This window comes from Belonocnema kinseyi, chromosome 4, assembly GCF_010883055.1.
Source record: "Belonocnema kinseyi isolate 2016_QV_RU_SX_M_011 chromosome 4, B_treatae_v1, whole genome shotgun sequence".
In the NCBI taxonomy this organism is placed as follows: Eukaryota; Metazoa; Arthropoda; class Insecta; order Hymenoptera; family Cynipidae; genus Belonocnema; species Belonocnema kinseyi.
In genome coordinates, this window is record NC_046660.1 from 49,429,805 (window position 1) to 49,443,690 (window position 13,886).

The following is a 13,886-nucleotide window of genomic DNA, read 5'->3' on the forward strand; positions in this document are numbered from 1 at the left end:
ATATTTTAAATACTGTGAAATTGTTGTATTAAAAAAAATAATTTTTGGATTTTCCATTATTTTGTATACAGTCGAAATTATATTATTTTATTTTTCAATAAAATTCAAAAAGCTGTTACAATCATATTGTATGGCATTTAGAAATCAAACTTTTACTTTTCTTACATTTTTTTTATATCGTTCGTTATTTGACTTGAAGGGTTCATTTTCGTGTTTTTTGAAATTTTGTGAATGCTTTAACTCTGGTAATTTTTTATTTTATGAAAAAAGTCATTAGGATAAACTGTTCGACTTTTTAAATACTAGAATGACCGTATAGAGAATGTTTGAATTTAAAAAAAAGTGGTCCCAAAAATATCCAAAATATGCCTACTTTTTGAAGTTTGATCAAAAATAGCTGGATAACGAACTTGACCTTTAATTTAGGACACTTAACGAGTGTGCCAAAGGCCAATCTAATCGATTAATTTTTAAAAAAATTATCACGGACACAGACAGACATACAGACAGACAGGCATATAAACACAAGGCACATTCGTAAAAACTTGTTCTTCGGGTTCAGGGGGTCTTAAAACGTGAACATTGGAAAAAAACTGGGGGATCAAATTTTACACAAATCTAATACTTTTCTTCTTCTAAAATTTCATTCAAGAATAAATGTTATTTTCTGTTTAAAAAAAGTGAAGTAAAGATATTTCTTCAAAATCCCGTAATCATAGTTTTAGCAAACCTTATTGGAAACTTTCAGACATGACGCAACTTTATGCAACTAACGCGGTGAGGCGGCAATGGAATTACATTTTTTTACTGTTTGTTTAATTCCTATTAAAGGCTTTGAAACTCTACTTAAATTCTTAGACAAATTATAAAATTCTTTTAAAAGCTTCTGAATTTTTCTAATCTTATTTCAACTTAATGCAATAAATAATTTTTTCACATTTCTGAATTTTTTAAACAAATTTCATCAATTTTGTCTAATCACTTTTACATTCTAGTCCCTTTTTAGTTAAAAAATTGTTTTATACCATTTACAGAAGTTCTATTTTGGAAATTGTATCGCATTAAAATTTTTTCTTTCAACATTAATTTCGCGAAAAATGAAACATAAGTTAGAGAAATACCATGACAAAGTTAGGGCATTTTGAAAATGAAGCTTTGTGCCTGCAATGAAGAAATGATTGAAACTAATGATTTTAAATTAATTTTTCCGTAAGTATCATAAAATACTATCATATATTTCTATTAACTTTTAAAAAAATGACATTACAAATTATTAATCACTTTGAAAGGTTTTAATTTTTCCAAATCATCTTAAGGACCATAGTAAACTTTGGAGGTTCTCCAGACCAATCAGCTTTTATTTCCAGTGTATTTTCAAGGTGAAAGTTCCTTAGGGAAAATTTGAAATTCAGGGGAAAGTTAGGAAATTTTAGTGTTGAGAAAAAATTGGAAGAAAATTTAGGGATATAAAATTTTTTTTACGAAAGTCAGTGAATTTTTATAAGACGAGTTTTAAATAACTGTCGAAGGTAACCATTTCTATATTATAAATATAAACATTTATTGTATTTTTTCGCTTATAAACGATTCCATAATATGACAAATGTTATAAGATTAAGATTCTGGTATTAGAATAGTAGCAGTTAGGGGAAAATTAGGGATTTAAAAAAATTAAGCTTTGGGCCATCCTGATGTAATATTCTTGTAATCAATTTACTTTCTTCGTATTTCCATTAATATTCCTTTTTTTGTAACTTTTCCCTACTGATGATTATTTTGTCGAAAATCAATCTTCTTTGGTTGAAGATTTAACTTTTCTATTAAAAATTCATCCTTCTGTTTTTGAAATTTTTCTGTTTTAGTAGAAACTTACTTATATCTAAAATAATACCGCAAGAATTTCGAAAAAAATATTATTTATGTGATTGGTTACATTCAGACGGCTTATTTTCACCACACATATATTAAAATTGACCAAAGGATTTCTAAAAATATTGTTTTTTAGCACTTTATAATATTTTGAAAGTGGGGTTTTACAATACAATTTTTTTATTATCATAATTCGAAGTTAATGCGAAAATAGAACAAATTCGTTAATTTGAGATAAATTGTTTGACCTATGATATGACAAAGTTTTAGCAAAAAGCGAGAAAGTTGTGGTCAATTATATTATTTGAAAAATTTATTTTCATAGTCTACAATATAGTTCTCATTCACATAATTTGATGTTGATGCAAGATTAGAAAAGTCACCTTGATTCAATATATTTTTTTTCTCGAGATTTTGTTTGGCCTATTTACATTTTCGTATTTTGACTTCCTATATGACGAAGTACATATATTTTCTATTGAGTCATAACGAGGAAGAAAAATGCTCATCAAACGAACTCTATAAAATAATAAATACAAACAAAATTAAAAAGATTTCTCTGGGCCATTAACGTTTTTTAAAGTAGCGTAGTTTTGATTACTTTTTCAGAATTATTACAGTATTACAATCTTTCAATTTAATATTCTTTATTTTTTGAGATTTCCAATTCAAAATTACACAGGCTTAAGCTGGCTTCTGATTTGCTATTGTACATTTCTGAGCTTCTCCAATTCAAAATACAATTTGAAAAAAAATGAAGTAATTATTTTTTCTGCATTATTAATTTTGGAGAATTTAAATTCTGGCTTTTATACAACGAAATATTTAGATTTTCTGAAAAAGTGTGCAGTTAACACAATCCAACGAACTGGGGTTTCTTCATATTTGAAGAAAGTTCTAGATCAAGCAACACTTTTTAAATTTTATAATCATATATTATTATTCACCCCCGGAAACTGCACCTACCAAAAATGCAGCATCATTTTTTGGCAAGCAATAATGTTTTTATCCAAATGTACAACAAATTTGAATTTTATAATCTATATATAGAAGAGATTGAAAAAATTAACCTCTGGGTTTCAAGGTTAAACTCTTTAAATGAAATTTCATTGTTTTTGCGAAGACTCATTATTTTGGTTAAAAATAACACTGGTTGAAAATTAATCGATTGTATTTAAGGATTTAACTATATGCGTGAAAATTTGGCTTTTTTGGTAAAAAAAAATTCCTTCATTCAAGGTGAAACTACTTTAAAAAAATGTTTTTACTGAAGATCCATAATTGTAGTTGAGAATGAAAATTTTGGGGCTGAAAATGGAAGTATGTTGTAGGCAATGCGTCTTTATGCTAGTTTTAGGAAAGTTGAACTATTTGAGAGAAAATGAATTTTTTTCAAATCAAATTTTGGACTGAAAATGCAAATTCTTAGTTAAAATTTCATCTTTTTGGCAGAAAACTAATCTTTAGGAAAGAGAAGTCACTTCTGTTGGTAGAAAATAAGCTTGTTTTTAAATTTGTTTTTTTTTCAGTAAAAAAATTAGCGAGAATACAAAAAATCATCTTCATAACTTGAAAGTTGTAGTATTTTTGTTTGAATTTAAATGGTTTTAATTTTTAATTTAGGGGAGTAGAAATCAGAAGACTTTTGTGCCATATGTACTGATGAGTTTTTTCGAATTTTGTAATTTTTCTGTAATATAAGTCTTAGCCTGAATAAGCGAAGGTGAAGTTTGTTAAGTTTGTAAAAAATTCTGTTTTATTATTTTTATTTTTAGGTGACCCGGATTTTTTTTTCGTAGAGCAGGGATTACATTCTGCCCCCAATTCCTCTTATTCTTCATTTTTCCCTAAAGTTTTTGGAAGCTGAGTTTCATTTATCAAGAATAATAAGAAATTTTTAAAATAAATATTGATAATTGATCAATTATTATTTGTTATTAATAATTTATGAGTAGCCGAGAGAAACTAATTTGAAAAATAAAAAAAGACTGAAGGCAATTTTTAATGACTTGTACCAAAAAAGGTAGAAAACAGAAAATTTAACATCACTGGTACAACAGTTTCATGAAAAAATGATGAATAACATTTTTTTCTATCTAAAAAGGAGTTGTGCCAATATTTTTTGAAAATCATACAGTCATTGTTGTTAAAAATCTTATAATCTTCTCATTACTTGAGGTTTCTTTATACTTAGAATTTCAAATATTGTAAAATTAAATCTACAAATAATCTCTTTTAATTACATGTATAATAGGAAACCTTTCACGAATTGAAAAAATTTGCATTTTTTTTTAATATTCTTGCTGGTTTAAATTAAAATTTGTAAATTGTCTAGTTAATGATTGAAAATATTATACACGTTTCATATCACAGCTTTTTACTGGAAATTAGTATTTGTTTTGAATAATTTTAATACTAAAATATTAGTATCAAAAAGCAATTAGAGTCTTTGAAATTTTTAAGTTGTGTTCACGTTTTGCAACTGAAAACCCAAAAACTAGAAAAATTAATAACTTTTTGACTATTTTACATTATTTTTTTACATTTTACGTTTATACATACGTTTATTTTGATTAGAAGCTAGTATCTGAAAATAAAAATCTCAGGTGTACGAATAATATTGGGAATTTTTGTATATTTTCAGGTCAAATTGACGGTTCTTAAAGAAAATGGTTATTTTAAATAAAAACCCCTAGAATTTAAAGAATATTTAAAACATTCAACAACCTTAGGTTCTTTACAGATTTTAGTTTTCTTCAAAAGATTTTAAGGCATTTCCAAGAGATTGAACATAAACAAAAATCTGTGGATTTGAATGGTTTTAAAGGATTAAAAAACGATTACAAGTTTAAGGTGATTTAAAGAATATTTAAAAGGATTTGAAATACACTGGTAACTGGATTTGTGCACGTTTACGGTTATGAATTTTTTAAAATGAATTTAAATGAATTTTTTAAAATATAATTCAAAAAACTGAATTATTCAATGCAGTTAAAAGATTAAAAAACGGTTTTTTGCCCATTTTAAGAAAGTGCTAACTTTACCACTATTTTTATTAAAGTTATAATTCTATATTATTGTTCACTTCCAGAAACTATGTCTACAAACGATTCGATATCATTTTGGCCTGTGGGCATGTTTCTTATAAATTACAAAAAATTGAATTTTGTAATCTATACACAAAACAGAAGATACTATACAATCAAACTAGAATTTAAAGGGCTTACTACTTCCGGCAAAATACAATGATTACCTACTATAAAAATCCACTGAGGGCAAACAAATATTTTTCGTCCTCGGATTACTGCAAATATGAATCTTCTGCAATACAAGAGTAAAGTAAAGTTGCAAAGATGGAATTCAAGAAATTCAAGGATTTCCTAAAGTCAATGGAATTTAAGGAATTCATAGAATTCTAGGAATTCATGGAATTCTAGCAATTCTAGTAATTCTAGGAATTCATAGAATTCTAGAAATTCATAGAATTCTAGAAATTCATAGACTTCGAGGAATTCATTAAAATAACAGGATACACTCGATTGGCGACATTCATAGAATTTATGGGATTCACTGAATTTGGTCAATTTATGGAATTCAAAGAATCACAGTAATTGACTGTAATTACGAAATTTAAGGAATGCACGTAATACCAAAAATTTGTGGAATTCGCGGAATTCGTGAAATTCGTGGGATTTACGAACTTTTTGGAATTCAGAATCCATAGAATTCATGGAATTCGCGGAATTAATGAAATTGATAGAATTCCAGGAATTAACGGAATTCTTGAAAGTCAATGCATTTCATGCATTCCTTAAATTCTGTTAATTTATTAAATTCCATGAATTCCTTGAATTTTTAAAATTCGATGAATTCCTTGAATTTTGTGAATTCCACGAATTGCTTGAATTTCCTGAATTCCATCAATTCTTTGAATTTTGTGAATTCCATGAATACCACGAATTCCCTCGATTTAATGAATTTGTTGAATGTCGTAAATAGCTTGAATTCACAAATTCCTTAAACTTCGTGATTTCCATGACTCTTGCGAATACCGAGAATCTTAAGAATTCCGTGACTTCCATAAATTTCGCGAATTCCCTGCATTCTGTACATTCATTGAATTTCGTGAATTCACAGAGTTTATGATATTCAAGGAATTCACAGAATTCATGAAATTAGAGAAATAAGCGGAATTAATGGAATTAAAGAATTGTACGAAATTTGTGGCATTTCGAGAAATTGACGAAATTCATGCAACTCAAGAAATTGATGGAATTCCTGGAATCGATGTCTTTCATGGGATTCATAGAATTTTAGGAATTCCTTAAAATCACAGCATGCACTCGATTGGCGACATTCACGAAATTAATCAAATTTATGGAATTCGCGGAATCCATGGAATTCTTAAAATTCTAGAAATTAACGGAATTCATGAAAGTCCATGCATTCCGTAAATTCCGTGATTTTATGAAATTCCATGAATTCCTTGAATTTGATAAATTCTACTAATTTTTTGAATTATGTGAATTCCGTGAACTCCTGGAATATTGTGAATTCCATGAATACCACGAATTCCCCGAATTTAATGAATTCGTCGAAAGTTGTGAATTACTTGAATTTCATAAATTTCTTGAATTCCGTGACTTTCAGGAATTTTTCGAATTCCGCCAATTCAATGAATTCTGTGAATTCTATGCTAATATCTTGAATTCCGTGAATTTCTTTAATTCTGTACATTCAGTGAATTCTTTGAATTCTGTCAATTCTTCGATTTCCGCGAATTCTGTGAATTACCTCAGTTCCATAAATTCCATGAATTTCTCGAATTTCGTATATTCGATAAATTCCGTGAATTCAATGAATTTCATGAATTCTGTGAATTCTTCGAATGCTCTGAATTCCGTAAATTCGTTGAATTCTGTTCATTACATGAATTCTGTAATTTCTGTATATTCCACGAATATCTTAAATTCCATGAATTCCTTGAATTCTATAAATACGCGCCTTATATACTGTTCATTAACAAAAGTTTTGTCTCCGTCAAAAATGTTCTTTCTTTGCCTGAAACATACAGCATTTCGCAATGCAGCCTTAGTTTACATGTTGGTAATATATACTTAAAATAATTAAATTAAAAAAATTATTATGGTAACTTAAGACTTTATTTTAATAAATTACTGACGTTGGCATTATTTTGAGAAATTTCCATATAAAAACACCATAACCATACTATCTACCAGCTACCGACTGCAGCCGGATTTTTTATTAGAAGCGCTCGCATTTGCTTGGACTTTAAGCCAAGGGAGAGGAAAACTGCAGAAACCCTTTCCCGAGCGCAGCCGTTTACAGACCGTTACTGTTCACTGCTTCAAAATTTCTAGAAATCCAAGTTCTCATCATGATTATGGACTTTCTTAACTTGACGTTTGTTTAACGCCTGGGGAGGTCTAACATTCGACGTGTCTCCTTCAGCCAATTTTATTTTCTTCAATCCATTTATCTGCAAGAGAAAAATGCGAGTACAGAATAATAGTATTTAATCAAATGTCGAACTTATTTGCGTAAACATTTTAGGAAATATAAATTCTTACTAGGCCTTTGGTAATAGGACCACAATAATCCACTATGAACCAAGAAACAGATTCCGAGCAAGGTGGATAGTCTAAAGATCCTTCATAAAAAAAGAAGGAAGCCTTCCTAGTCATGTCTTCTAGAATACCTTTAATGCAAACCGGGGCTAAATCTGCCGTTGAATTTGGGGATCGCACCTTATGCGAGATTTCTTCCACAGCATCAAAATAAACTTCGGGATAGTCACCTCCGCTCTGAAATTATAAAACTGTGTCAATTATACAGGATTTTGTTAAAAAAATAAATTCTATTATTTCTTTTCTTCAATTTTTCTAGGAATATAGTTTTTAATAGGTTCTCACTATTTTTAGGTATACCAATAATTTTTTAAGGGTTTTAGTCTTTATTTTTCATATTTGTTACCTTTAAACTCCCTGTTTTTCTTTTTGAAATGCACAAAAACATATCTGGGATTGATACCTAAAATCTTTTATGATCATGACGGACCAACCCGCATCTCAGTGGGCACAAAATTTAGCGACGTCTTTACGACACCGTTACGACATCTTTACATCTTTACGACATATTTACGACATCCTATGTCCATGTTGTTTCGGTGTCTTTGCGATATCGTAAAGACATCGTCAGATCATACGACTTATTTACGATGTTGTAAAGACACTTTAACGACATGGACGTATGATGTCGTAAAGTTGACGTAAAGATGTCATAAAGACGTCGCCAAACTTTGTGCCCACTGGGACCCGACTGGTGCGAGAAAACATCGTCTAGATTAGATGGTGTATAAAATACCTTAACTGGGTGCATTTCTGCCTGATAATATTCTACACGGGACTACTTATTATTTTTAAAAAAATTTGAATTAATAATATGCACTTCTTACCTTGAATCTCATGGTAAATACTGCAAGGGCGCCCTTCTGTGTTTGAGCATTTTCAAATGATTTCAAATCTTTTTTATAAAAAAACATATGCACTTCCATATCATGCCTATTAAACAAAATTATATTAAATTTAATATCAAACGCCATGTCAGTGAAAGCGAAAATAAAAATATCAAGAGAGAATTTTTGACTTACAAACGTGCGTTATTAACCTTACGATCTGCAGACATCTCGTCAGTCCACTTTTTATTCGTGCAGTTAAAAAAATTATTATTATTATCTTGAATGATGGTTCCAATAATTAATATGTAAGATTAAACAGATTAAGTGCATAAATGATCTAGCGTTTCCATTTCACAGGAAAATTTTTTGAAGACCTTATGTAGGTTGAGTTAAGGTAGTCTATTTGAAAATTTAACACTACTGCGTTCGCATTGTGCCTATAAAGTTAAAAATGACAATATCGCGTTCTTAAAATAAAAATTTGTAATTTGTCACTTTCTTGTAATTTACCAAGATTAATATCACTAGTCTGTTTACGGAATTATTATTAATTTAGATTTAGATATTATTAAACAATTTTGGGACATTTACCTTCTTTGGGGCCCAATGAAAAGTGGCTTTTTCAAACACGTATTTCCCATTAAGGGGTCCACCAGTACAACTTGGAGGTTTTCCAGACCAATCACCTGTTATTTCCACTGTATTATAGGAAAAGTAAAAAAGTGGATAAAATAAAATGAAGCTGAATTAAATGTATAAGTTCAAATAAATAATGTGTAATACCAGCGTGACCAGTATTCTTTATGGTGGATGTGTCTGGAAAATATTCAAAGTCTGCAAATGTGAGTGTTTTCTTATAGCCTGGAAAGCCCTTCAGACCAGGTGTCTTAAGAATTATGGGAGATTGATTTTTTCCATTACATTTAGGATATTTTTTGCCCCAGTTTTTAGCATCCTTATAACTCCATGCGTCTGTGAGAAACAAGTAAAAATTGAAAATCTTGGTAATAAGAATAAATTGTCTAAATTATAAAGATTTAAAAAATGTCGAAGGTCAAAAGCACTCGTCCCGTTCGGAGGCGTCGAGCAATCTTCAACATTCCATCTCCATATTTCAAATTTCAACTTGACCCCGCAACTGTCCTAAGTTAATTAGTTCCTTTTATCACCGGCGCAGCTCTAGTTGTCCCCTCGCTCCCTGTTTTAGCATAAGCAAGCAATGGGACCAGATCACTTTTTAAAAATTTTTTAGTAAACAAAGTGGTATTTTTATACAAAAAATTATTTAAATTAAAACAATGTAATTCCTTTAAGATTTCAGAATAGTTTCTCAATCATTTTTAATAATAATAAAGAGAAAATATTAATTATAAGATCGAACAATAATTCTGACAAAGTGGAATATATCTTAGATTTGATTTAGATCAAAACGTAAAGTATGATTCTTGAAATTTATTCTCGAAAACATAATAATTAATGTTAACACTGAAATTTAAAAAGAATTTCCCGAAGAAATATTTGAATAGTATAGAGTTTAGACTTACCAAATGAGTACTCTCGCTTTGGAACGTATAATGAATATAATGTATTTGAAATTAAATTGAAGTTAATTTGTATGTGAAAAAGTGTTAGTTAATAATTCGTGAAGAATATAAAAAATAATCGCTCTAATTGCTCTCTTTTATCATTAGATCTTTGAAAATAAAGATGTTAAAAAATTGATTCTGTTTACCATTTATCCTCTGAAAAATATATTTTTTCAAAAAGTTATCTAATTGCAGATATTATTTCCAATGTTGTTCACTTTTATTTATATGACAAATTTAAAAAATAAATTAAAATTAAATTTAATTAAATTATAGAAAATTATTATTATTATGTTTTTTAGCATTTATATAAATCGCTTGCAAAACTGTGTCGAAGTCTAAAATGAGTAACATTTTTTGAATTTCAATTTTTTTTTCAAGTTTTTCCTAGTTGAGGCCCATCTAGCTTCATAATTAAATTTGCACACGGGTAGAAATAGCATTGAAATTTTTTTGTTTTGAAAGAAATTATTCGATATGTTTAAATAAGTTAGAAAAATATCACTTACTCGCTCCTAAGATGAGACTGAGAAGAATAATTGCTACCAAGTGTAGCTCATACATTTCAAAGCTGTGCATACTCTGAAATCACATTAAAAAAATATTACAACTGTGTTTTTATACATAAATTTTACCTCTTACTTCTTTCTTGATTTACTTGAAGACCCAACGGTGTAATGAATAATTGTGAAGTCTACCAATCAGATGCAACTGTCTTGCAGAAAGAATTCGGTCTTGAAAAAACGACTATATATAGACAAAAATTCTTAATTCTCTTATCTTGTATTCTCGAACTTTATTGTACACGTAATTGGGTCGTGAAATTAGTTTGCACACGTTTCTAAATTTCGTCGCGTTTAAAATTTAGTGATAACATCAGCAGAGGACACCTCTGCCCCCCCCCCCCCCCAGGAAAGAAACCACACACATGTATTTAAGGATGTATGCATATGCAGATATACATATATATTGAATTAGAGCGCCCAAACGTATTTTTCTCTTTGCGAAATACGTCTTAAACTTCATGGTGATGTGGAACTTCCAAATATTTTTATTTCAACGAAAAAATGCATTTATTTTCCTGTGGATTCGAAAAAATTTGTGAGCGATATGTTTGACAATTCAAATTAAATAATTTTACAATGCACTTTGGATAATCCTATTATGCAAGAGTCAAACATTCGCCAGCTTAAGTGTTTTGTTTGAAGGAAAGTAACTTAGAAGAAAATGTTTAATTTTCAAAAAATAATGTTTCTTGCTATTATTGCAACAATTATTAATTCAAAAGTTAAATATTGCGCATCTTTGATTTGAAAATGTTTAGAATTCTAATCGATACAATATGTAATATTCATTTTAATGGAAAATATCAATGTAAACAATATGGTATTGTATTATTAAAAGATTTGGGTTGAAGTCATAACTTTATTATTTCATTTGCTTCAAGCGTTCAACCTCGTTATTACATCTAAAGATAAGTTATTATTCACTAAGAATGGAGATTCGTTTTGCAATTACGATTCAATTATGATAAATGTATTGATATTCAAGTTCCTAAAGACAAATATTTCAGGATGACCATTAGAATTCCAGAAAATCTGACTCTAAATCACAAAAAATCACATAAATTTTTGTTTCATTTTACCAAAAGAATACGAAGCATCAGTACATAAATGATGCAAACAGAAAGAGATATTGTGAAACTAGTCAATCGATTACGTCAGCTTAAAATGGAAAAAATAAAATTGTTTGCACACTAAATCTATGGCTGTGTAGTTTATTGAAGTTGATAATAATTCTACAGAAACACTACGATATTCAATAAAGCTTAACGGCAAACATGAAACAGAAGTTTTCAGATTTCGATACCATTATTAAAATCTAAAAATTTAGTAATTTTTTCTAAAATAAACATGCAAAATTCATTACAAAACTGAAGTTATTCCAATTTCGAGTATACTCGGTACTAAAAATCAGGAAGATCAGAAAAAAATTAGGGAATTTAAAATTAATTTTCGTGGTAACCCTGATGTAATATTCAGCCCAATAATTTATTTGCCTTGTATTAGTTATAAATTTCATTTAATGTTAAAAAACTCAACAGTTTTTTTAAAAATTCATCCTTTTTGGTCGAAAAGTTAACTGTTTCGTAGAAAATCTACTTCTTGATTATATTTGATGTTGAAAAGTCAACTAAAATCTTCTTTGAACACAAATTGACTGGAAACTATTAATTATGTACAGTAATTATTGTCCATTTTTTATTTATCTGATGATTACAACCGCCTCCATAAATTTGTGCAGCTTTTTATTGCTTTTTATTTGGTGATTTTGGGTAGTTGAGGAACGCTTCTGAAGCTCGTGATTATAACAATAAATTTTAAAACCCACTCAATACCAGGCGAATTATTCGTTTCTTGAAAGAATTCACACTAAAATATTTTAAAATTTTCAATCACTAGTTTTGAAATCTCAAACTAAAAATTGATACCCAAAGCCGAAGAAGCTTTAACAAAAATGACCCAGTGGGCAAAAAATTTGACGACGTCTTTACGACATCGTTACGACATCTTTACGATAACCTTACGACATCCTATGTCCATGTCGTTAAGGTGTCTTTACGATATCGTAAATAAGTTGCATGATCTGACGATGTTTTTACGACATCGTAAAGACAGCGAAACGACATGGACATAGGATGTCGTTAAGTTGTCGTAAAGAAGTCGTAACGATGTCGTAAAGAAGTCGCTAAATTTGGTGCCTACTGGGGAGTTCACAATCATCAAATTACAGCTGTCGATGCTTTGACCTTTAATTTTAAAAGTTCTGTGCACAAATGAGCTGCCGGATCCAATAAGAATACATAAACTTATTTCGCCGGGAGTGGGAAGACCCCTGGAAGTTATCAAAAACATTTTCGAATTTCAATTTTGAAGAATATATCTAGATGTAGAATTTCATTGCGTATCTTTGTTATCCCAGGCAAAAAGCATAGCTTTTTAAGTTTTCTAATTAAAGCCAAACAACTGGCTTTTTTTGAAAAAATCAATTTTAATTCGTTTTTTGCTTCCACTGGTGGTCTGTCAGGCATTTTTCGGATTTTTCAATACAATTTTCAGGGGATACTGTAGTTCGAAATGTCCTTTGACTGAGAAAGCAAAAGGCATTTAAATTTTAATTTTAAAAAAATCGAGAAAATTTTTAACAGCAGTAAAAAGAAGTTTTATGGAAAATTTTAAGGTGCGTTCCGCTAGCACCTCCACAACGGAATTTCAGTATTTTATTTATGCCATAATTTTGGGCTTTGTTGGGCAACGAAGCCGGTTTTTGGGCTCTTTTAGTTTTCTCAAAAAACCGACTTTTGGGTGTAGGTGCTAGTCTCTAGCACCTCCAGTAAAGAAAATTTTTAAAATTGAAAAAAATCAACAGCGCCAGAATTTTGGGCTTTTTTGGGCTCTTGAAAAGTGCAAAAATTATATTTGAAAAAACAACCCTTTTCTTCTGAAAATTACCCTCAAAATCAAATGTGCGTGTAAGCTAAATGTAAGCATATAAGAATTTTGGGCTTTTTTGGGTTCTTCTTGAGCACTAATACCGATTTTTGGAGTCTCTTATTTTTCTCCAAATAACGGACTTTTCGGTTGGAGGTGCTGTCCGCCAACACTTCCACTAGAGCAAATTAAAAAAATCAACAGCGCTGGAATCTTAGGCCTTTTTGGGTTATCAAAATGAGCAAAAAATTATTTTTCAAAATTCACCCCTGCCTCCCCAAAATAAAAAAAAAACTTACGCGCCCAGCAAAAATTTCAGAATATCCGAATTGATGTTATTTTTGGCCTTCCCAAAACACTCAAAAATTATTTCAAACAATCATTCTGTACATCTAAGAAAACATGGATAAATAGCTAAAACAAAGGGTGCAATAAGTGAGAAAAAACATATACCGCAAGTCT

General features: G+C 29.4%; 1 protein-coding gene across 1 annotated transcript in view; it reads right to left on the reverse strand.

Moving 5' to 3' along the window:
- Positions 1–7,246: 7,246 nt before the first annotated feature.
- Positions 7,247–13,886, reverse strand: part of LOC117170883 (carbonic anhydrase 1-like) — a 9,272-nt gene continuing 2,632 nt past the window's right edge. The window contains exons 2-6 of the mRNA XM_033357926.1: positions 10,443–10,515; positions 9,131–9,319; positions 8,939–9,045; positions 7,461–7,694; positions 7,247–7,369 (exon numbers count right to left, since the gene is read on the reverse strand). Of these exons, the coding sequence (XP_033213817.1) occupies positions 7,247–7,369; positions 7,461–7,694; positions 8,939–9,045; positions 9,131–9,319; positions 10,443–10,515 (726 nt within the window). The remainder of the gene's footprint in view (positions 7,370–7,460; positions 7,695–8,938; positions 9,046–9,130; positions 9,320–10,442; positions 10,516–13,886) is intronic.